Genomic DNA, 23195 nt, shown 5'->3' on the forward strand with positions numbered 1-23195 from the left:
AATGGTCAGCTGTCGAAGGAGAAGGAAGGAGATTGGGAATGGGGAATGGGCGATGGGGGTTCGAATCCACCCTCGAGGCGTCGCTAATCTAATTTGCAGTTATTGGCGGGCCAGATTAGCACACACGCACACACACACAGGGAGAAGTGCACATGTGTGCGTAATGCGTATCGCGTGTGCGGAAATTCCATTCCGAATTGCCTACAATTGGACACCGAGAAAAATGACTTCAACCAATTTTCTTTGCGATTTTTAGTTATTGGTAACCGGGGAGAATCCAATAGAGATCAAATCGAACGATCGGTCAGAGAATCCAGTTATAGATTATGATGAACTCACCTTAATGTCCGATAGGTTCTTTAAGGCCAGGTTCCTCTGAAAAACGTACTTTTTTCAATTAATTTTATTTTCATAACAAAAAATGTTGAGTATTCAATTTTTTTTATATATGAAAGTATGTATATGAAATTACTAAAAAAAAATTTTTTAATTTTTTTTTTCAAAATGGCGGTCCTGAAAATGGCTGCTGAAACTCGTCCGATTCGTAGATGGATGACACGATTACTTGAAAAATAATTATCTGAATGCAAAAACCAAAATAGTTTCGTGTTCTGCATCGAAGTAGCTATGGCCGGTACCAGAATGAAAAATTTTCCATGAAAAATAAAAAAATGGCGGACTTTTGAATTTTTTGAACCCTTTTTTTCACTTATAATTGTTTATAACTTTTTTAAAAAATAATGAATATTTCTGATTCTGGTACCGGCCATAGCCAGACATATTAAGAGTAAAATGCCGTTTGGTTCAAATCGATAAGTGCCATAGTTTTGAAATGAGAGTGTCATCCATGCGAAAAAACGTGGTTCGGAGAAAAATCAGTTTAAAGTTTTTAAGGCGTTCGAGCGGCCGTACTACCAGCAGCGCTCCTCACTCTTTTACACCTAATTCTCGGCCTTGCTGACCTTCGGGACTTATTTTATACTATTTCGACAAGTATATAGTAGCAATTTATGAAAAAAAAAAAAATTTCATTTTTTCAAAATTGTTGAGAGGAACCTGGCCTTAAGATACTTTAACAGCATAATAAACTTAATCCCTAAGTCAAACGTTAAATTTTAAATTCAATTAAAATTGTTTAAAAGTGAATCGAATCATTTTTACATTATAAAATTGTAATTATCATTTTGATGATAGCTTTTCCGCCAAGTGTTGCTGAAACAATGTGAAGCAGAAGGACATATTACCATCTCAGGGCTGAGAACTTGGAGCTAGAAGGACTCAACCACAGTCTGGCACACACACTCATACACACACACGCACACGCACACACGAACCCATGAACATTAGTCGAAGCTGTGCAAGTGCAAAACATAATGAAAATGATGTCAGTTTGATAAGATTTTGCCGCAGGGTTTCTCTCTGTGTGTGTGTGTGAGTGTGTAAGTGTGTGTATGTGTGTGTTCGTGTATCACTGGCATTGTGTCGTGCGAATACTCGCATGTTATGAGAAAAGTTTCGCCGCTTAAAGATGTTCGATGGAAAACTTGGGCACCGCATGCTCCAGCAAACGCAACCAAAATGTGCTGTTTGCATGCACATTGGATGTTTCACATTTGTTTTTCTTGTTTTTCTTTTTTCGGGGGGATCCTAGCGTCGAACAAATCCCATTGAAATAGTTTGTATGCCAGTTGGTAATAAGAAAATTGGACAATAAACTAGTTTCGTTAATCGCGTTGAAAATGTTTAATTTTATACGTTTCTTTTGGGGAAATATGTAATTGCATGTTGCAAGTACATATTGTTAATTCACTTGTAATTTCATACTGTGAGAACAGGTTGAGAGTGTCTTATCAAAATGCTGGATTTCCAATAAGAGCAGACAGCTCAGTGAATTTAAAGTGCATTCGAGCTAAGCTGCGTAAGTAACCCCATTGTTTTTGCTTATCCAACTGCAACTGCACCCAGCACAGCCGTTTATTTTGGTAATATCTGTCTGGCCAACACCCCAAAAGTGGTTATTAGCTTGGGGAGCAGTGGATGGATGGGGATGGTGGTCCCCTTGCACCTCCGATCCTTGCAAGTCGTCCTCCTGCCGCAAACAGCACTCAAAACACGTCCAATCAGCCGGACTCTTAGTTGCTGTTGCTGCTGTTGTTGCTGCTGCTGTTGCAATGTGTGTTGCATGTTGCTGCCGTACCATCATTTTGGCATTGTTGCTCCTGTTGGGCGGACACATTGTCGGGATGGCAGCTCTCAGCTGACAACGCCTATCAAATTAAGCAAAACAAAATTGCATTAGGGCGCAAAGTTGCAAGCAGTGCACAAAAGCACCACCCATCCACCCACCCGCCCCAACAGGGGGCGTGGCATGTCAGCGCCACCAAAATTATTCATTGCACAGTGCGGTCCAGACAATTTATGCTAATCAACATCAATCGATTTGCATGCCGTGCCTGGCCTGTTATGCTCTGGCCAAAAGGATAAACGTTGTGCAAAATCTACACAAATAAAAAGGAAAGCTAAATGGAGAAAATATATATAATATAGTTACTCTTCGTATTTATTGTTACTATTGAAATAAATAAAATACATTTTTATATCAACACTCAAACAGATGCTCTGGTTAGATTGAAAGTCATCATATAACAAACAGCATATTATAGTTTTCTGTGTATCCTTTGGCCCATAGTCCTGTTTATTGGGCGGTTCCGATGGCTGCGGTTCAATGGCTGCCTCCGGCTGCGACACAGTGGCTCCTCGACATATCGCACATCGGCAACCAAAGTGGACAATCACTGCATGGGGCTGATTGCATGCAGTGTGTTACACTGGGCGGTGGTTTGGTGGGCGGGTGAAAGACGAGGCAGACACACACACACAATTCAATGTTGTGGGTTTGGGGTTTGGTGGATGAAGTTGCCTGCGACAGCAATAATTTCATAATGTTTATAAAAAGGGAATAAACAGAATCGACGGTGGTCGAAAGCCAGACGAGGAGAGTGTGGGTGAAAGTGTCGGATAGCAGATGCTCTTCAAATTCGGAGAAAGTTTGAGTAGATCTGTTGCAGTGAATTAAATAAAAGTTTTATTATTTGATTATAAATATATATTATATATTTATCTTTTTTTTTTTTGATTAGTAATTATGTTTGTGTCAAGCTTTGAGCTATTTATTTTTATTTAATTTAATTATTTTAAATTGAAATCTCATCTTTCCATAAGTTTTTCCCACACCCCATGGTAAAGTAAAACCAAAAGTGTTCGCTCATCTCTTGCTAATCAAACAGCTGAATCATGCCAGGCTGACCGCGCCCATCCCGCCTATTTAAAATGGCATGTTGTGGCACTTAACCCAACAATCGGCCCACGAACAGTAATCAACCCTTTCCACCCACCAACTGGCACCACCCCCAACTCCAGCAATCCACCCACCGCGATGTCCGGTCGGTCGTCCCTTCAGTCTGTCCCTCCAACGCAGTTTATAGTCGGCGCTTAGGCACACATGTTGTCATCATTGCCATCGCCATGGTCATCATCATCAGCATGGTCTCTCAGTGGTGCGATGATGTGGGGATTGGTGTGATGTGGTGCAGTGGCAAGTGGGCGATGGGTGGTGGATAGTGGGTGGTGTGGTATGGTGGGTAGTGTGTTTGTTGGTCATAGTTGACCCCGGGCTGAGCATGCTCATGAATTTGGGCTGTATGGCAAATGAAGTCGAGACCCAGCTGGTGGAACCACGGGAAGCGAGAAAAAAGCGACTGCAAATTTACTCAATTTTGTCCCCTCGTCATGTGTGTGTGGGCGGTTTTCCGAAAATTTTGTAAATTTTGTTTGCCAAATTGTGTGCGATCGTGTGTGTGGGTGTGGGGGTGTTTGTATGCTAGCAATTCAGTAATTGTTGAACATTCGTCATCGCTGCAAAAATTGGGCCACAATCAGAGCCGCAGAATGAAAGGGAGAGTGTGTGCAATCACGGCCTCTTCATAGAAGCTTTGCCAAAATAAAACAATTCAATTCTTGAAAGCAACTAAATGGGAATAAGGTTTTTCTTTCAACATTGAGCATTTCACAAAGTAGATTCGAAACAGTTCGCCAATTCTCAAGCAGGAAAGTAAGAAGGCCATGGGTTCTTTCGGGTGGTGGGATGTTATTTAAGGTTTAAGGGGTTCGGTTTGGGTTGGGAGTGCATTTAAGTAAATCATGGTATGCTTTGTAATTTGCCACATGCAAAACGCACTGAGCCACTGACAGGCAAATTGCGTTCATGGCTTCAGAAGGACGGAGGTCCTGCTTCCTGCACGGACAGAAAGTTTCGGCAATGAACCCGCCCGGCTCTACGGCTTAACACATCCGGACGGAGAAGACGGAGAATCCCAGGTGAGCTCTCCGTACAGACGCCAAAATGCTTATTCATTTACAAAACTTTTTAAATGTTTTAAAATATTTTATCTTAAGCATCACAAATTGCTTTATATACAATTGAAAAGCTTCAAGAACAAAGGGTTAAACTTTCCCAAATTGATTACAGTAAATGAAATTAAAGTTAACATCAACACTGCAACTAGATATTTCTGTACTTCTATTTTTTTTGTTAACAGAAATTTCGAAATATGTTTCTCCTCTTTTTTTCACTGTGTCAACTTGCCAGACGAGCGAGGCCAGTGTGCATGCATGAGCTTTTACAAAGCCTGTGCAGCGCATTGTCCTTGCTTAATTGTCTGCAAGGACAACGGGAACGGGAACGGGAACGGGAACGAGAGCTTCGTACGGAGCTACAGGAAGAGAAGACTTGGACTTGGAGTTGTGGAGTTGGAGCCACCAGGTTGACAACAAGAAGTGCCATCCTGCGGCTTCCCCACAGCACGGCAGTTGCATAATTCTCGCCCTCGTCCTGGCCACATCCTTTCTCCTTTCGCCGCTCGCTACCACCTGCAAATAACTCGGTAGCCCTCTTGCTCTCGGAAGATACACATGTTCGCATGTCCTGACATCTACATCTACTGGTATCCACCGGCATCTACCGGCATCTCCTCGAATATCCTGGCATCTCCAGCCAGTTGCAACTTCATTTGTGCTCGCTCGGCCAACTTGGCAAAACTTTCGAGTGTAAATAATTGTCGGGCACTCGGTGCTTGGTATTCGGTGTTTTTGCAAAGAGAGCTCCTCTCGGCCAGAAAAGAAGCTCAACCGCAAAAATTTGCTGCAGGCAGGTCCCCGTTCGTCTTCAGCCCTTCTGCTCCTTGGATGCCCGGCATTTATGGTTATTTATATGCTCTATGGGAATGTTCCGTGATCCCGCACCCGTTCGTTGCCTTCGAAACTGTGGCCATTTGCTGCAGTTCCAATTAGTTGTTGTTGGGGATAAGTGTTATCCTCCGGAGTGAAGGCTCCGCCTGCTATTGTATGTCCTGGGGACATCCGCCGATTAATCAGACTCAAGATAGTTCTACCATGCCTGCTATCATTCCGTTCATATTCAAATTTGAACAATAGAAGATTACTAAATTTGTCGCTACTGTACGAAGTGTTTTCCAACCTCTTGGCTAAATAAATTCTTCATTAATTCAACACCACACTAATCAAACCAAAATTCCTATGCGATTTTTGATTGCTGTTGGCTGATCGAGATTTAAGAAACCGGGAAAAGTTTCGCCCCATTCTTTGGGCCGCTTTTTCTGCCATCAATCATTGTGAAGGAGGAGGGAGAAAAACGAAAATTGGGAATTGGGTAAGGTTACTGCGAGGGTGAGGTGTATTAATTGCAAGTAAAATCTCTTTGAACTTCATTAAAAAGCAACTTAATCAAGTCAAGTCAAGTTGCGTCGAAGTTTTTGCCACCTGAGATGCGAAGCGCCGCACCTGCATACTGCTGAATTGCCTAAAAATTATTAATTAGCCGCCACCCGGGAACGACCCCCAATATAACCCCACGACCCCGGCATTTTCCGCCGGGTTTTTCCGGCCGGGGGAAAAGCACCAGCTAAGAGCTAAGGAACCGTGCCAGCTCTTAAATATTTCATATTTAATTGCGCGCGTAAGCAGCACATTTATTGCTACAACCACCCCTCTATTTTCTCTTTTTTTCTGTTTCCATCCCCCTTTGGGGCATTTACCTGTACAGTGTGCACCCTCTCACGGCACCCGTCGAAAATTGGCAACATTAATAAAATTAGACCCGTCTTACTAGGCGAAATGATGGGGGCTTTCCATATTCTTTCCCCCCTTTTGCTATTTCCATTTACAATTTTTCACTTGATTTCTCTCCTCGTCTCCTTTGTTTTCATAAATGGCCTTTAAAATCTTATTAGCCACGCGCTGATCAAAGAATGGAAAAGTCTTTAAGTGGAAGTGCTCGAAGCCGAGTCGAGAAACCCAAATCCAAATCCCACCAGGTGACGCCAACATCGCAAACGACACTTTGATGAGGGTTTTGTCCTTGGACAAGAAGGAGTCCATTGAATTCGGTTGACTGATATTCAAGTGGTTTGGTGTCTTCGGCTTACACAATCTTGAGGTATTGTAATGGCAAAACAATTAGTCATCTTCGATGGGCAAAAAGATGCTAGAAATCCAGCTGAGGAGTTGAAGAGCTTGAGGTAGATGTAAAATGGGTGAATCTATTCAAAAGCAGTCTGTATGGTACTTCTTATTATTAATATTAATAATATTTGAATATTGAATTAATATTATTTCAATATTGAATTAATATTATTTAAGTACCTAAATAAAATCATCAATGAAATCATCGAAGATCATTGAACACACACAACACTCAATAGCCAATAGGACTAATCCAATTTTAATTGGTCACGGTGTGAAAAGCTGACCATGGCATCCGTATCCGCATCCTCATCCGCATCCGCATCCGCATCCGCACTTCACGCCTCCGCAGAAGCTCGTTCCCCCTGTCACAGCATGTCAATTTCAATTTGACATTTATTTCATTGCCGAAATGGCACAGCGGGTGGCTCCACTCGTAGTAGACTGTATATGTGCATAATAAGCCGCATTCGTTTATTTTAAAACCGCTTCAATTGTTGCACACTCGATGCGATTGAATACTCACTCATTGCACTCCGTCTGTGTGTGTGTGTGTGTGTGTGGTGTGCGTGAGTGTGTGTATGCGGTCAGCAATTTGATGTTGCGTATGCTGGCCGCGTCCTTCTCAAATCCAATGAACCTCCAAACCACCAACTGATCAACTTACGGCACTGCCAAAAATTTTCTTTCATTACAACGTTTAAATTTTTTAAAAATGTGTATTCTTTATTTTATTTTTTTTATATTATTTATTGCTCAAAAAACAAATAACATAACTTATTATATGAGCATATCGAAAAGGTTTGGTTTTTCTGTGTCCCAGCGGGCAACATTTTGGGGTCTTCATTGCTGTTTTCGTTGTGGCAGACATCCTTTTCCGCTGGACGCGGAAGTGGGTTCTGCGGGCAGAGGTGTGGGCCAAGGGGGGTTGGGGTTGGGACTGAGGTTGTGTTATTGCGATGGGGGTTTTTCCGAAGGGGTGGAAATGCACGCACGGCTACATTGTCAAAGTTTTGTGTGTCATTATTGTGGCTGTCGGCGGTTGCTCTCTGCCTTCGTCGTTCGGCTTTGTGTGCCCCCAGTTGCCCGCTTTTCCCGCCTTTATCCGCCACTCCCCCCGCGCCATTTTCCATGGTGTCCTTCGTGGTGCCCGCCGTGTTTGTTGTTGCGGGTTATTAAAAACTTTTACCGCTCGCAAAAGAGCCGCCCACAGAAACAACCGGCCATCCATCCTGACCGCTGCAGTTGCTCGTTTTCGTTTTCATTGTGAATGTTAATTACTCCAGCGGCGGTGACAACTGCCAAAGCCAGGATCTGTATTGGTCCTGCACCAGAGGACCTGCAACTGAAACTGTTGTCCGACACTCCCACATCTCGTTTTTACTGAAAAAAAAAGATAAGATCTCATAACTTATATGTATCTATTGAAAGCAAATACTTTGTGTAAGGAATTATTAAAATTCTATTCCGTTAGCTCTGGAATATTTTTATTTTAGTTAATAAGCTTTCTGCTCCTTTTATTTTAAAGTGCACTTCTTTTGCTTCCGTTCCCATTCCCTGGATTATAATCAAACTTATTTACTCTATGTGACTTTTATGAGAATTAAGCTGCATGTGGTCGCCACTGGTTATAGTGGTTGCTGTTTTCGTTAATTTTGATCATGACGATGCTAATGATGCCGAGAATGAGTTGTGTGGACGCCAGGAGCAGGCTATTAATTGGATATATGGGTGCTAAGAGTGTATTTTCGGGGTTACTGCCATTCGAAGTAGAAAATTGGGGTTCTCTCGCCCCAAAATTATCTCTGAACTATATTCTAATTAAATTTACCTGAACTCAAATAAAACAGATCTCTTTAACCTCCATCATAAGTTAAACATGATCGTTACTTAAGGCAAATAAATGGGATTCGATGTTAAAGAGCTTTGGTGGCAACCATTTGCTAAATGATGATGAATATGCCAATATGGCGCCAAACCTTGCAGCATAACTTCCAAGGTAAAGCCAATAAATTGTGGGTTGCTTTAGAAAAACCCACACGTAGTCAATACTTGCGAGCGGCTGGGCTGGCAAAGATTTTCATTCGTGATGTCCTCAGGCGAAAAGAGGAGGAGGGGCCACATCAAATATTTTGATATGTTGTGTCGCGCTGTCAAGCTGACAGGAAAATTAGCGTTTGGGGGAAGCGAAACTGGAGCCACGTGTTGATTTCGTCTCGGTTTTTAAAATGCACAGCAAGAAAAGCAGGTGTTCCTACTTCTGCTTTTATTCAGTGTAAAAAATATATTAGTTTTTTTTTAAACATATTATAAATTGCAGTAAATGATTTTAGGTAATAATTTTGTTATTTTTTGATTGGTAATGTAAGTCGAGTCAAGCAGCTTTTTCACATCTTTAATTTGCTACAAAATCTTGTTCCGACCGTAGACACAGTCTCCAGACTCCAGACTCCGGTCTACGAACTTCGTTCTCCTTTCTTCTTTCTCCGTTCTCCATTCTCCGGATCCGGCGACTCATTGTCTTTCAGCGGGCTCACGTGCTCACGTACGAAATAATTATAGCGCAAGTACGTGTCCCGCATTTGCGAGCACGAGGCTTCTCTTTCGGTTTGGGTTTGGGTTTGCTTTTGCTTTTGGCCCAGACGGGCCATCAGTTTTATAACCCATTCCATACCATACCATGCCGCCACTATTTTCTGGGCTGGGGGAAACCCATTTCATTGGCATATTTATTTTTTGTTGGCCGAACCGTTTTTAGGCTTTTCCAGCAGTTTTTCAGTGTTTCCTTTTTTTGTTTCTGAGTTTTTGACAAAAAGTTTACCAAAAAGTTTGCTACTTTTTTTTTGGTAGTATTCACCTTATTCTTTTTGGCCTTCGTTAACAATTCCCTCGGCTTTCGATGTGAGTTTTTATTTTTCAGAAGTGTCCCTGAAAAGCTGGCATCATGTGGCTGTTGGCCTGATTGCTTCCCGACTTCTATTGAAAGAGCTTTCATTATTATTTTTAAGATGTTACGGGCTTGGTCCTAGTTTCAGAATCAGGTAGTCGATTGTTCACACAGATCTCTTAAGTTTTGAACAGAAATGAAAAAAAAACTCCAACTTTTAATTTGATTTCTTTCAAGTTTTCAAATAAATGTATCTTGCCAAGGCAAATGATTTCCCAAAAGGATATTCGTAGTATTATTGTATGCTTGGAATAGATACATGAAAACTTTCCACCTGTTAACTTCAGAACAATGTTTTGCCAGAGAGAAGCTAAAACTAGCAAAGTTGCGAGCGCAAGACGACTTAACCCAAGCAATTATCTGCCTTATCTTGACTCATCGGGGAGATTAGTGAGGAAGTTGTCACGGGATCTCGACAGTTGGCGAAACTCCACCCAGGAGTTAAGTAGAACATTTTGTGGGCGGGGAGTTGGGGGTGGCGAAGAGGGGGTGGGGGGAAAGTGGGGAGTTGGGGAGTTGGGGGCGGCGTAACAGCTGTTGCATCCTGGGCCTAAACTGTGCGTCTACTCAACCACAAAACGCACACGTTCTCCAAGCTGCGAGGTCCTGCGATGAAGATGAGGAGTGGGATGAGGAGGAGTAGGAGGAGTAGGTGGCCAAGATATGGAGATGCCATAAAGGGGGCGGCCAACAGTGGAAGGGCACCCTGAAAACTGGCAAAACTTGCTCCAAAGTCCAACATATGTTGCCTGCTCATGCATGCCCCTCTTTTTCCCCCAATCTCCCCAATCCGAAGTCCCTGCCTTGCAGTCACCGAGTTAGTTTTACACAGGGAACAATATGTATTGGAATTCGAAAACATTTCAAAGCTCGTTAGGGTTTAACTATGTTAACAACAATCGCATGCATTTGCAACATCCACAACAACATTCAAATCACTTAAGAAAAACTAACAAACAAATAGATTTTTATAAGAATTTCTCTCTCATATTTGAGTGTTGCATTTTTTCGAGTGTAGAACTGGCACACACACGTATGCGGCCATTCGGCACGTGGGAGTGTGTGTGCCAGTGTGTGCGCCAGTGTGTAATTATAACAAGTTTTCTAGGCAATTTTTCTGTTTTCCTTCTCGGTTTTCGCTCCCTCCTTTCTTTTCTTTTCTTTTCGTTTCTTTTCCTTTTTCCTTATTTTTATTTTTGGGCACTGCTTCTTCAGTTGGGTATCTGAAGAGCAAGAAATAAGTTTTTGATAAGAAAGTTATGATGAGTTTTCTTTACTCACACACACACACACGCACACTCGGCGAGGAAAAGACGCTGGCACATGTACACACAGCTGTTGATTTTGGCCAAATTAGTGCAAACACGTCTTGTTTTGAGTTGTGGCCCATGTGGAACATGTGCAACTAATTTGCAGTTATCAAGAGTTTCACTAGCGGGGTCCAACGAGGGAATGAATGAATGGAATGGATGAATGGATGAGCTCCCCGTTCGCTGGTCACAAGGCATTAAGGCATTGATTTTGCCGCCCCCCGTTGTTTAATCCCCGTCACTAATTTACATTTCCGGTGGTGGCCACAAAAACCGAGAGGTGAAAACCGGGATGGGTTGCCGGGTTGATGGGCTGCCGGGTTTTGGGGAGGCGAATCCCCGCTGGCCTGTCTGCCGACTGTCAAAAGTTTATTTATTTGACACCGAAAAAGTTGACACAGACACCAGGCCGGGGGCGTGACTTTGTGCCTGAATCGGATTTATATGCCTGGCCAAAATTGGATTACAATTGAGTTGTAATTATGCGACAACAAAACGGGGGATCGGAGAGTATCCATCCTTTGGTGTCCTCCGTCCTCTGTACTCTGTTTTCCATGTCGTCGACATTTCGAGCCATTTCGAGTCCTGGGCGACGTCTTTTGAAATTTCGCATTTTGCATTAATTAAAACTGATTTAATTACGGCTTGTCGTGTTGCTTTTAAGTATTCCAACGGCCCACGGGATGGGGGACGGACGACCAGGTCCTTCAGCCGGAACAGACTATCCAGGATCCATCCACCCCCGAGGAAAATGATTGAAGCGAGAGACCAAAGTGTTTGCGACTCGTCTCCTTTCCCGTCAAAGATTCTTTGTCGGCCTCCCAGAGGTGAAAGTTTAATTAAATATGCATCGAGTGTAAATAGGTGTGTGTGTATTTAAAGTCCATATACACACAGGTATTTCGGGAAAGTCCTTCAATCGAGTTCAGTTGGGCTTCGTAAACAGAAACCCAATTATATGTTTGCTTATTTTCATGGGCAAATCGTTTTAAAGAGGTACCATCTTTTATTTTTGCATTTCCCCTAAAAACAATCCCGGTTTGTTTTGTTTTTGGGGGAGACTAAAACTAGATTCGCAATTCAATTTTATTTTGTTTTGCTGGAAAGCAAAGTTCTAAGTCCCCTTTGAGATATTTCCCATCAGGCTGTCACAAATAATCCAGACATTTGAAAACCCCCACTCGCTGCAAAACCTTTTCGATCGAAATTCCAGTTAGCAAGATCAGCTAGAAAAAAAAAATAGCAGAAACCCCCAAAAAATCTTGTAAATCCAAAAAAGCACACACAGCAAATAAAGGTACTAAATTGAAAAGTAAAAAGTCAAAGACGCATCAAGATGAATCCATTTCGTGCCCGGCAAAGTGTGAATCATCGGTTTCGCCTGACCTTGGATCGTTTGCCCGGCGAACCGCTGGACCGTTCGGTGGACCGCTCGATGGACCGCTCGATGGATCGCATAACGGACCGGCTGACGGAACGCCTGCGGGACCGCCTGCAAGAGCGCATGATGGATCGCCAGCGGGACCGCCGCTTTGTGGACCGGGTGGACCGTGCGGACCGCTCGACGGAGCGCCGGCGGCTGCGGCTCGACCATCAGCCGGATGTGGAGCGCTTCATGTTCAACATGCGCATCCTGCTGCAGCGGCACAGGGCCAACTTCAATCGGGGCGCCGGCGATGGTGTCGACGTGTGGAATTGGCGGGAGCCGCCGCGGGCCACCGGCCTAATGGGCGAGGGCGATGGCTATGGCGATATATTTGCGCCACCACCGAGGGCATTGCCCCCAATCGCCTAGCACTTCCCCCTCCTCCTCCTCCTCGTCCTTCTCCTCCCTCAAGTACTCCTCCTTCTTCTCCATCCCACCCTATATTCTTCCTCCAGTGTGATGTCCTTTTTTTCGTTTCCCGAGCGTTGTCCCCGAAACAGAAGCACAAGTTGATGAGGTGAGATGAGAGCCAGGAGCCCCAAGCCACCCAACCCGAACCATCCAAGCCATCCGAACCATGCGAACCATGCGAAGCACCCATAACCACCAACCAGACTGAATCCAGAGTACAGAATCCAGGGAACAGAAACCAGAAACCAGATACACAGAGCCAGTGTCCAGAGACGCATGTTGTGCTATTATTATATCCCCGCTGGGTTGATGTATTTTTTGTGGCCCAGCCGTTCGAGGGACTTGGGCATTCGGAGGACACGCCGAGGCGCACGCATATAATAATTTCCTGTTCAATGAGCAATTACCGTAATAAAGATACTACTCGGCTACTCTATATATTATATGGATGGCCCGGATGACAATATGGAATAATGGGAAGCGGGAAGGGAAGGCCGGCCAATGCTGCAATGATGACAACGCTGATGATGATGGTCCGTCCGTTCGTCCGTCTGTCCTGATGTGACGGATAAAGCCCGGGCTATAGTCTGATTCCTGTCTGACAGTTTTTCATGGGGCTTTCCACGGGGTTTTCCACGGGGGGCGTGATGAACATGCGGAAGCGGAAAGCGGCGCACGGAAAGTTGATTGAACTGCATTAGTTTTCCAACCCCAAAACGACTGTCATGCAATTGTCAAATTATACTTATTGCTGGGGGCATCTAAGTGGAAAGCTTTCTTCTTTAGGATGGATTTAATTCACGTAGTTCTAGAAAAAGTTTCCCAATTAGTACTGATCAAATTCACCAATAAATAGTCTTGTTTACCCATGACTTCAACTCACTGGGGAAACACAGGAAATCAATCACCTTTGCATTCACCAATTAGTTCATGAGACTTGGAAAATGTAAGGACCGGTGTTCTCTGTCTTCTAATATGGCAAGCCAATCTGGCTGCCAATTGGAACAGATTTCGCCCACTCAGCTTCGACATTTGCATAATCAAAGCTCGAGCACAGCACCGAATGAACAATCGTTCCATCCAGAAGCCTTTGGATTACCCATCCAGAATGGTCAACTTGGCAGGACTCAGTGTATCAATTCGGGAGCGGCCATCCATCCATCCATCCTCCTTCCTCACTTTCTTTTTTTGCTGTCATTAGCAGGCAAGAAGCCTTTTTCGACGGGGGGGCTTCGCTCGGGATGGTCTTTGTTTTGCTCATCGAGAGAACATTTTATTGCTTTATGCGTTTAATGAAGTGTTGCCGGTTGCCGGGTTGCCGGAGGCACTCAAAATCCACGACCCTTGGGACGCAGACAGCAACCCTTCGCTTTCGCTTTTGGACTCGGGCTCCAAGACAGGAACAGGCAGCATATCAAACATTTCTGACAGTCTATGATGTCTGCCGGGGGGAGTGACTGACTCACTGACTGATTGACTGGCTGACTGACTGGGTGGCTGACTGACTGCCTGACTAACTGACTGACTGATTGACAGATTGATGGACCGTCGACTGGCTTGGCTTGGAAAGCAAGCAGCAAGACCGGTGTCACTCACTCACCCACGAAGCGAAGCTCGCATGTAATGCATAAAGAATGAAGCTTAAATAAAAGTTGGGAGATGAGAAATAGGATTAACTTGTCACACAATTGAATTTAATTTTCATACACAACGAGAGAGGGCGGGGCGAAAAGCATCTGGAAAACCCGTCCAGACATTGTACCCCCCATCAACCATCTCAGGTTTTTTTTTTACTTTTTATTTTGGCTTTCACTTTGGGGAATATTTAGAGTTCGACTCTACTCGAAAAATGCTTTTGTGGTAATCCCTTGCCGAAGCCGATTCGGGGTTTTGTAATGAAATTACACGAGCCTCAGATTTGTCAAAGCAATCAATACACCCGGATGTGCAACCTTCGATTGAATGGACTGCCGTTCGATGGGCTGGCATCCTTGATGAGCCATGAGCCTCTGCCTCTGCCATTGAGCTCTCTTTGGGAATAGTCGGGTGAAATGGCCAACAAAAAATACATATATTTAAGAGAGGTATTTTGTGTTGCATTGAAGCTGGGTTTATTGGGCATGAAAGACCTTTTAAGAAGGGGATAATTCGAGAATCCGAGATGTTAAATAACATTTTCAACTGGAGGAAATTCTCTTTTTGTTCCTTTCAGCAGTATTGCGAAATGTGTAACGACATTTTTCCCTCTCCGAAGAGGGAACCTCCCCCAATTCGTTGTGAGCCAAACTCAAAGGTTCCTTTGACAATTCCCCATTCGCTTTTCATTATGCACATCATCCATCAATTAATTGACTGCACTCCATCGTTTCATTGCGTATGCCGCTCACATGCCGCCTGTTCTTTGATTAGCGAAAACAAAGGGGAACGAGTGACGGGAGTTCATTAACTGTCACATAAATGTGGCAAATGGAAGGATGCAAGTGGGTGGGGATAAGAGTGGAGAATACTGGGTGGTGGAACCCATTCTGTCCCATCCATATGTTAGCACTCACCACTCCGTTTCTTTGGAGCGTCCAACTTAATTAAATAGCAACAGATTCGAGGGTGCGGAATCCTTTGGTCGTGCCACAAGTTGACCAACAATCACATTTTCTCTCTCAGTTACACCCAACAAAAATAAAGGTTTTTGAAAAGATAATTATAATCAAATATAATTCATAGAATACATACAACCAATCATAAATGTCTTTCTGAAATGAAAGAATAAATTGTTTTAATTTAAGCAAAAATGTTAGCATATTGAAAATATGTCCACAATGCCGTTGACACTTTCTGTGATTCACACGAAGCTGGGAGTATTCGCACCTCTGGGAGTATCACTGCTTTTTTTGCGGTGCAGCCCGTCGATATCGCCGTGGTGCACATAAAAGTTTCTAATCCATTTGCCCGATACTTATGCACGCCTGCACTCGGGGGATTAATAAGTGTGGCTGTTTGTAGTGCCACCCCACCTCCTAACTCCCAGTTTCCCATTTTCCCAGCTCGCTCCTCGCTTTTCCGTTGCCAGCCTCATATATCCAGCTTCCCGAATGGTTTGTTTCAACCACCGCCAACACCGCTCGACTTTGCAGCCAAATCAATTTCAACTGTCAACTGTCAATCAGGCCGCAATTCAATCACGCAACGTCCTCGGATCAAGAGAGGGTATTCAACGAACTTAAAGGAGAAACCCAAGGAAAGTACACCGCATTTGCCTGAATTATTCAAAGGCATCTCATCCGAAGAAAAACCCCCGAACTAAAACCCAACACACCACACACACAGCCCCTTGTGTTATTAATGTTTTCGACTCCAACAAAGCAAAAGGCAACGAGTCACGACCAAGAGTCACAAACATTTGTTCAAGAGATTTTTATGAATTACATCGTTAGACGTTCGGAGGGGTTGTACACAGATTTTTATTGGTATTATTGCCATTTACAACTCGGCACCCGTTTCGTTTTGTTTCTTTACGTTTCTGTTTGGTTTTGACCTGGCTTGCATATGCATTACGTACCCGCAGCACTGCCCATGGAGCCCAATCCAATCGCTAACCCAGCCAGAATCCAGAATCCCTGGTAAATTTCGCAGTCAAGACACATGTCACGTATTTTGCTCGTAATTATGGCAAACGTGAGAAATTTCGTTAAGATTTTCTTAACACATTTTCTTGTGCCATACATATGTACACATATACAAAGATGTCTGCTCTTTACTCGTGGCATGTGGCATAATTTTAGGCAGTTTCCCGGTGGCAGTCGGTCCACTCGTGCGGTACAGTCACCACAGGCATGTGGTGAACCAGCAAAGTACTTTCTCTACAGAAAATGCCCCATGAGAGATCTTCGTTTAATTAGCCAGTCGAGTCGCTCTTTGCTTCAAGAGACTTTAAAGTTTTTAAAGCCAATTAAGATTCTATAAAAAAAGCTATACGTAATGTTTTTAATTTGTTTTATTAGGAAATTTTACAAAACATTTTCGTTTCTAAAGATCTTTTTAGTGGCCGTCAGATCAGTCAGCTGTTTCACTAACGCCCTTATCAATTCCTGAACTTTGGCCACAAAATCCTTGATGAGCTGCCTTTTCGCCGACGATGTGATGGCCGTTCCATTCAATGGTTGACTGGGCAAACTCCAGGCACTGACACCATCACTTTTTTTAAATACAAAAGAAAGGCTTAAAGTCTCCTTTGAAAACTGGTAAAACCGGGAATAACTTACGACAAAGCAGGACAAGGAACAATACTTTTTGGCCTGACATTTTCGAGCAGCAAACTATGCTTATTTTCGGGCTTAACCCTTCATAAATAGTCCGAAAATTTGGTTCTACGTGGATTTTGACGCTCTTACAGCTCACGTACTTGAGATTAGTTCAGGCAAGTGTCTGGTTTGTGTAAAGTCATAAGTTATGGAATCACATACATTACATACATTTTTTCGAAGTAACCCAAATCTGAGTTATTCAGAAAATCCTCTCCAGTTTCAATGATAAGTATGTATTTTAAATGCTCAAAACTTTACTTTACTGTTTATTAAATCATTACAAAATCTTATAAAATGAATAGGCTCGTTTGAAACACTTTGTTGCTGACATAAAGTTGACTTAGGGATCTCGTTAGAGTACACCTGAAAGTGGGGATCCACCGTTTAGAGGCAACTTCGAACCAAGTTGACCCACCGCTGTGGACCCAAGTGAGCTGGTAGCTCCTGCCGCAGCTCCACTTACAAGTGATGTTGCTACGGGCACAACAGTACCTACAGCACCACCACCACCGACAGCATCGAGGACTCCACCACCAGGACGAGCTTCAATCGTGCCAAGGTAGCAGGCTGTGAAAAATTACAAAAAAAAAATAAATTGTTATCCTGGACACTGATACTCCTGATCTGAAAAACTACACACCACACAGGATAAGAGCCACGACGATCGATTTGTTGAACATTTTGGCACGGTTTGGATGTATCGACTACTTGACCCAACCCAATCGACTCCGGTTTTTATAGTGTCTGGTCGGAGAATGTCAGAGGGCTAAGCTCACGTATTGGCTATCACCATCTAGAGCGTGCTCTACGTTTTATCATAGGTTCGGAATCGCAGCTATATACTACTATAGTACGTCATTGCCATCGTGTCTTTTAAATGGGTCCAAACTGCATCGCAGCAAAACAAAAAAGGGGAGCAGAAAGCTTATAGGTGTTTAATGAATTACTTGGCGACAGCAAAAAACCTGTAAACAAGATTGTAGTTAAACGCCTAATAATTAATCATTGTAGAATCTATACAATGAAAGGAAAACAATGCAATTCCGAATAAACAAACAACAATTGTGCTATTTTTTTTATAATAAGGCATTCGAAACAGACACCCTTTCATGACCCTTTGGCGATGCCCTTTCCATATTTAGATTTTCTCTTTATTTGCATTTCGCAAATATCTTTCATAATAATTCGCTATTCGTTTCTAGTCACGTTCCACCTATATAATTACAATTTTAAGCTTTTGAAAGCGGGCGCATATGCATGTAAATGCATGGCATGTAAATACATAACTAAAATTCTGAATTCTTTTTTTTTGTTTTTTGACACCAATATTTATCAATGTTCATTGCATTCGTCGCTTGTTATCTGAGCAAATCGGATGACATAGTTTCTGTTTATATTCGGTTTCTCTCATATATAAATTCTCACGGCCACTTCATAAGTAAAATATGCAACCAGAAAGCCGTTTAAGATATACTTTTAACCGCTTTCTAGCTTACAAGTGTTTGTACAGGAAATTGAATTAGTTAAACTTGAACTTGAAATGCTGGAAAATGTCATCATTTGCAATTTCAAAAAATAAACTGATTGATTGCTTTATTATTTAACGCATTGCTTGAAAAGCTGGTCTTCTTGTTTTGCACCGGCAAACTTCTCTGGAAATTGTCCAAGATTACGTGCCCGGTTGTTAATCGAATGCAAGTACAATGCATCCGTTGGCATGCTAGTAGTACATGTTTTAAACAGTTCAACAAGTGTAAGCCACTTCCGGAGTGGAGAACGGAATCAAAGTCAGAAGACATCTTCAATGGCAGAGGTGAAAAAGTGGAGAGTGACGCCGGAAAACGAGAGTGAGAGTGAGTGGCAACAGCTGGCGCATTGAGATTGGAATCGGCTGAAGACGCGATAAGTTAATCGGCAATCGCACGTACGGAGCACACGTTTCCGGACGTGGCTCTAGTGCACATCGATATAAAACTGGACCATCTGAGCACTCGGAAAATCAGTTCAATTAACCAAATTTATAGAGCAGTACGCCCAGTCCCAGCAGCAACACCATCGGCTAAAGTCCTCAATTCAGGGCTAATTAAGGAAACGGAAAGAAAAGCAGCACGTCGACAATGCTGTCGTCACGTAAACATTTAATTGCCTTCGTTGTGGTGACAACATTAGGTAATTAGTGGCTGGCTCACATGACTTAAGCATGGATTCTAATTTCTCGCTCATTTTAGTCAGCTTGACGGTTGCTCAGGAGTCCACATTTTTGGCAACGATCACCAGTTCAAACAACCAGCTTCAGTCGGCTAATGGTGCTAGCTTAAATAACGAGACGATTTCGATTAATATCAGCGAAATAGTTGCAGCTGTCGAAGCGGCATCGAATACCACAGATTCCACTACAGCTTCTACAACAGCGACAGCAACAACGGTGCCAACAAGCACAGTATTACCAGTTACAACAACCACACAAGCAGCAACTACCACATCCACAACAACCATTCCAACAACAACTACTCCAACAACAACTATTCCAACAACAACTACTCCAACAACAACCATTCCAACAACAACCACGCAAATTGCAACGACAACACCAGCTCCAACAACGCAAACTCCAACCACACCACTGCCTTCCACGACAACGCCACAAGCTACTACAACAATAAGTCTAATTTCAACAATTCCGCCATCCACTACAACAATATTGCTACCCTCAACCCCTACAACAACCACAGAAACTCCCACAACAACACCGCCATCTACGACAACAGCCACTCAAGCTTCAACATCTTTACAATCGACAACACCACCACAAGTTCCAACAACCACTCTAGCTCCCACCACAACTCCACCACCTACGCCCCCAGCTTTAACCACAACAACCTTTCCATTGACTACAACAACAGAACCCACAACAACCACACAGAGTCTTACAACAACACCAATTCCGACAACAACTACACCGACTCTTACAACAACACAAATTCCAACAACAACCACACAGACTCTTACAACAACACCAATTCCAACAACAACTTCACAACCTACAACAGGAACCACACAAGCTACAACAACTCCAGAGGCAATAGCTATCACCGAAGCTTTAACAACAATTGTTGATAGCACCACAACTTCAACTATTTTAATAACAACTACTAGCACAACACCACTCCCGTATACCGTTTACACCATGGAACCCTATCCGAATATATTCGGCCAATCCAACGTGATTGGTAACCAGGGACGCAAATTGCGGAAGGGTCGCAAAGGGCGCAAGGGAAGAAAGCTACGTCGTCGCACCACTTTGGCACCACTGACAACGAGCACCTCAACGAGCACAACAACAACCGCCAGGACAACTCTGAGTAGCGATGATTTCAGCGACGACTACGAAGATCTAGTCCTCAACTCGAACACTGTACTGGAACCTTTTCCCGACTTGCCTCTCGACCTCGGAAACATTAATAACAACAGGATTCCCAAGTAGGTGAATGCATGCACCGATCTCCAGGAGACTGAGACCATTAACTGGAGTTCCCCCTTGCTCCATGGTTTGTTGGTTATGTTTGTAAGTTATATTACCACAAAATTGTAGTTTACCGCTTATGAGCGAAATATATTTAAAAGAAATAAAACTATTTTGTTTTCAGTGAAAAGATAAAAGACTTCTGCTAAAGTAATATCAAAAGCTGTTCCCAGTTATCATTTCAATGAGCGTGTTGACACCTAGCTTGCGAACAAAGAAAAAAATATGTTAATTTCAACTACTTGATAGTGGCATACATTTATTTTCTCAATCAAGACTTTGTTCACATACAATTTTCCCTCTAATATTGCCGATTTTTGCAAGATAGTTCCAATTACAAAATCACTATTCAACCGAATGAAGACAATTATTTTTGTGTGGCAAAATGCTCTGACAACTCAACAGCAATACATTCCAATCTGGCGAGGCTCATTAACGTGGCAAGTTTGGAAAAGGAAATGGGGTAGCCAAAATGGTAACAGAAACTCTCAACCTAAAACGAAAACAGAGGAGAAACTCATAAAACACAAACGGGCAAACAGGCAAATAAACAGTTGGTGTGCAATTAATTTGGCAAACTGTTGGCCCAACACAAACACGTACATATATATATATATATATATATATACGTACATACCCGGTGCAGAGTCAAAGGCTCCCCTTTCGGGTTTCCATGTGCATAAGGCGCACTAAACAAATACAATTTAACTTCCAGTTTCAACACATCAGCAAAAACAAGCCGAGCAACACCATGCGCACCACCACCCCCAAGATAATGGTCGAGTCAATTAGCAGCGCCTGATTTCCGAGTCGCAAGCCAGCGCATTAAAATCTTGGCCAACATTGCCAAAGTAACCACTCCTCCCCGTCGTCGCTAAATAACCGAGGGACTAATCAAAGTGACAGCTGACCATAGCCTACACTGGGCGAAAGGTTTTCAAAGAAAACTGATCATTTAATAAAGTGCAAGGGATTATATATTCCATAATGCATAAGAGGTTTTATAATTCCCAACTGGTTAAAGTATCACTTACCTGCAAAGATTATTATTCTGTAGATGAGTCTATCATTTCTGACTTATTTTTCGCCCAGTGGAGGCAGAGCATTGAACTCATTCGAAGCCCAGTATCGCTGAAGGCGTCCCAAATATGCCGCGAGCCAGATAGATTGTTCGGCCAGAATGCACGTGCTTATCGCCGGGGCGAAGCGGGTAGCACGTGCTCCCAGATGCAGCGGCTCGAAGTTTCGGGTTATAAGTAGCTGGACCAGCTGCTTATTACCAAACAGAAACAGAAACAGCAAACCGAAGCTGAGTCCAACTACCGAAAGACAATGCTAAGATTTGGACAACAACTAATGCTACTGGCGATGGCCTGTTTGGGTGAGTTTGTTCAACAAGGCGGCACCCCAAGTGGAACAATGGCTTCTAACCCTGTCATATTTTGGGACAAATAACAAAATAACCAAAAAAAAAAAAAACCCACAGCCCTGCAGACGGCCCACGGATGGCTTTTGAAACTGCCCAAGCTGGAGGATGTGCTGGCGGCCAAGGAGGAGAAGGACGAGGCCATGCTGGACTGGTTCGAGGGCAAAAAGCAGAAGGAGTTGCTCAAGAAGCTGGATATCCTCAATTTGTTCACCGAAAAGGAGGAGGCCAAGCTCGAGAAGAAGGAGAACGAGTGGGAGAAGTTCAAGCAGTGGTTCGACGAGAAGAAGGAGAAGGAGCTGGCCTTCTTCGAGGGCAAAAAGGAAAAGGAGCTGGCCTTCTTCGAGGGCAAACTGTCCAAGAAGCTGGGCAAAAAGAGCAAGGCCAAGAAGACGACGGCAAAGCCCTGCTACAGTTACCAACCCGCGCCGACCGCCGCCTATTATTCCGAGGAGGAGGAGTACGAGGAGTCCGAGGAGGTCACCGAAAAGCCCTGTCCCAAGTGCTACGACAAAGCACCAACCTATCCAGTTCCAGTGAAATACGGCGTGGTGGACGATTCGGCGGAGGGCATTCGCTACTTTACCTAAAGCCCCCTCCCTACCTAAAGGACCAAGCTAATTAGCTCGGATGGATGGACGGATATTTATTTATTGCATTTTTCCTGTCGCTCTCTCTTTTTTACATAATTACATTTTTAATAAATATAATTAAAATTCACATAGCCGAACGACGCGACCTCACATCGGTTTTTGGCCTTGGGTTTCAGGTTCGGTTTTTGGTATTGGCTTTTAGGTTTGCGGCTCGCCTGTCTGCCTGTCTTCAGCTCGCCTCGCATATCATTTGCATATAAATTGAATTCCCCGCTTCAATTCCGTTTGGTTTGGTTTGGTTTGGTTAGGTTTCTTGCCTAGGATTCGTGTAGACAGCCAATATTTTATACATTTTATGTTCGCACTTGGGTGTGAGGTGTGTGGGTGTGTGGGTGTGATGTGTGACGTGTGGGTTTGTGTGTGTTTGTGCGGTTTTGATCTATCATACCGAATACCAAAACAGCCACTAGCTTCCCATTCGCATCCACATCCGCATCCACATCCACATCCGCATCCGCGTCCTGTCAGCGACACTTCATCCAAACTGTCAGCTGGTGGCTCAGTGACACATTGCGCCCATTATTTGCATAAGGTGGGGATGGATGGTGGAGATGCAGATGGGGGATCGAGTGTCTTTGGACCTACACAAAGTGGTTTATCCTGTCATCGGTGCCGCTGCAGGTGAGGATGATGCAGAACGAGCGGGGGAAACTTTAGC

The 23195-nt window shown here is 43.5% G+C and overlaps 5 protein-coding genes across 5 annotated transcripts; 3 read left to right on the plus strand and 2 right to left on the minus strand.

Moving 5' to 3' along the window:
- Nucleotides 1–11971: 11971 nt before the first annotated feature.
- On the plus strand, nt 11972–13070 carry LOC108091292 (serine/threonine-protein kinase fray2). The gene has a single exon (XM_017190415.2). It carries the CDS (start codon nt 12134–12136, stop codon nt 12590–12592), a length of 459 nt encoding a protein of 152 aa, XP_017045904.1. The 5' UTR covers nt 11972–12133; the 3' UTR covers nt 12593–13070.
- Nucleotides 13071–16607: 3537 nt separating this feature from the next.
- Nucleotides 16608–17105, minus strand: LOC108091295. The gene is made up of 3 exons (XM_017190418.2): nt 17095–17105; nt 16894–16971; nt 16608–16825 (listed from the first exon to the last, which is right to left on the minus strand). Exons 1-3 carry the CDS (start codon nt 17103–17105, stop codon nt 16639–16641), a joined length of 276 nt encoding a protein of 91 aa, XP_017045907.2. The 3' UTR covers nt 16608–16638.
- Nucleotides 17106–17171: 66 nt separating this feature from the next.
- Nucleotides 17172–17710, minus strand: LOC108091294. The gene is made up of 2 exons (XM_017190417.1): nt 17576–17710; nt 17172–17502 (listed from the first exon to the last, which is right to left on the minus strand). Exons 1-2 carry the CDS (start codon nt 17613–17615, stop codon nt 17288–17290), a joined length of 255 nt encoding a protein of 84 aa, XP_017045906.1. The 5' UTR covers nt 17616–17710; the 3' UTR covers nt 17172–17287.
- A 1277-nt stretch (nt 17711–18987) lies between these two features.
- On the plus strand, nt 18988–20578 carry LOC108091284 (mucin-2). Its single transcript, XM_017190405.1, has 2 exons — nt 18988–19104; nt 19164–20578. The coding sequence occupies exons 1-2, from the start codon at nt 19053–19055 to the stop codon at nt 20417–20419; spliced, it is 1308 nt and encodes a 435-aa protein (XP_017045894.1). The 5' UTR covers nt 18988–19052; the 3' UTR covers nt 20420–20578.
- A 1162-nt stretch (nt 20579–21740) lies between these two features.
- Nucleotides 21741–22614, plus strand: LOC108091287. Its single transcript, XM_017190408.2, has 2 exons — nt 21741–21839; nt 21945–22614. Exons 1-2 carry the CDS (start codon nt 21791–21793, stop codon nt 22472–22474), a joined length of 579 nt encoding a protein of 192 aa, XP_017045897.1. The 5' UTR covers nt 21741–21790; the 3' UTR covers nt 22475–22614.
- Nucleotides 22615–23195: the final 581 nt, after the last annotated feature.

Source organism: Drosophila ficusphila, unplaced genomic scaffold (assembly GCF_018152265.1).
Source record: "Drosophila ficusphila isolate 14025-0441.05 unplaced genomic scaffold, ASM1815226v1 contig_198, whole genome shotgun sequence".
NCBI lineage: Eukaryota > Metazoa > Arthropoda > Insecta > Diptera > Drosophilidae > Drosophila > Drosophila ficusphila.

Coding starts and splice junctions, on each gene's coding strand:
- LOC108091287 (XM_017190408.2), top strand. CDS start 21,791: ATGCTAAGATTTGGACAACAACTAATGCTACTGGCGATGGCCTGTTTG. Junction 21,840..21,944: donor ACTGGCGATGGCCTGTTTGG/GTGAGTTTGTTC, acceptor AAAAACCCACAG/CCCTGCAGACGGCCCACGGA.
- LOC108091292 (XM_017190415.2), top strand. CDS start 12,134: ATGAATCCATTTCGTGCCCGGCAAAGTGTGAATCATCGGTTTCGCCTG.
- LOC108091294 (XM_017190417.1), bottom strand. CDS start 17,615: ATGTTCAACAAATCGATCGTCGTGGCTCTTATCCTGTGTG. Junction 17,503..17,575: donor CGTGGCTCTTATCCTGTGTG/GTGTGTAGTTTT, acceptor AATTTTTCACAG/CCTGCTACCTTGGCACGATT.
- LOC108091284 (XM_017190405.1), top strand. CDS start 19,053: ATGCTGTCGTCACGTAAACATTTAATTGCCTTCGTTGTGGTGACAACA. Junction 19,105..19,163: donor CGTTGTGGTGACAACATTAG/GTAATTAGTGGC, acceptor CGCTCATTTTAG/TCAGCTTGACGGTTGCTCAG.
- LOC108091295 (XM_017190418.2), bottom strand. Junction 16,826..16,893: donor GTTCCTTGTCCTGCTTTGTC/GTAAGTTATTCC, acceptor ATTTAAAAAAAG/TGATGGTGTCAGTGCCTGGA.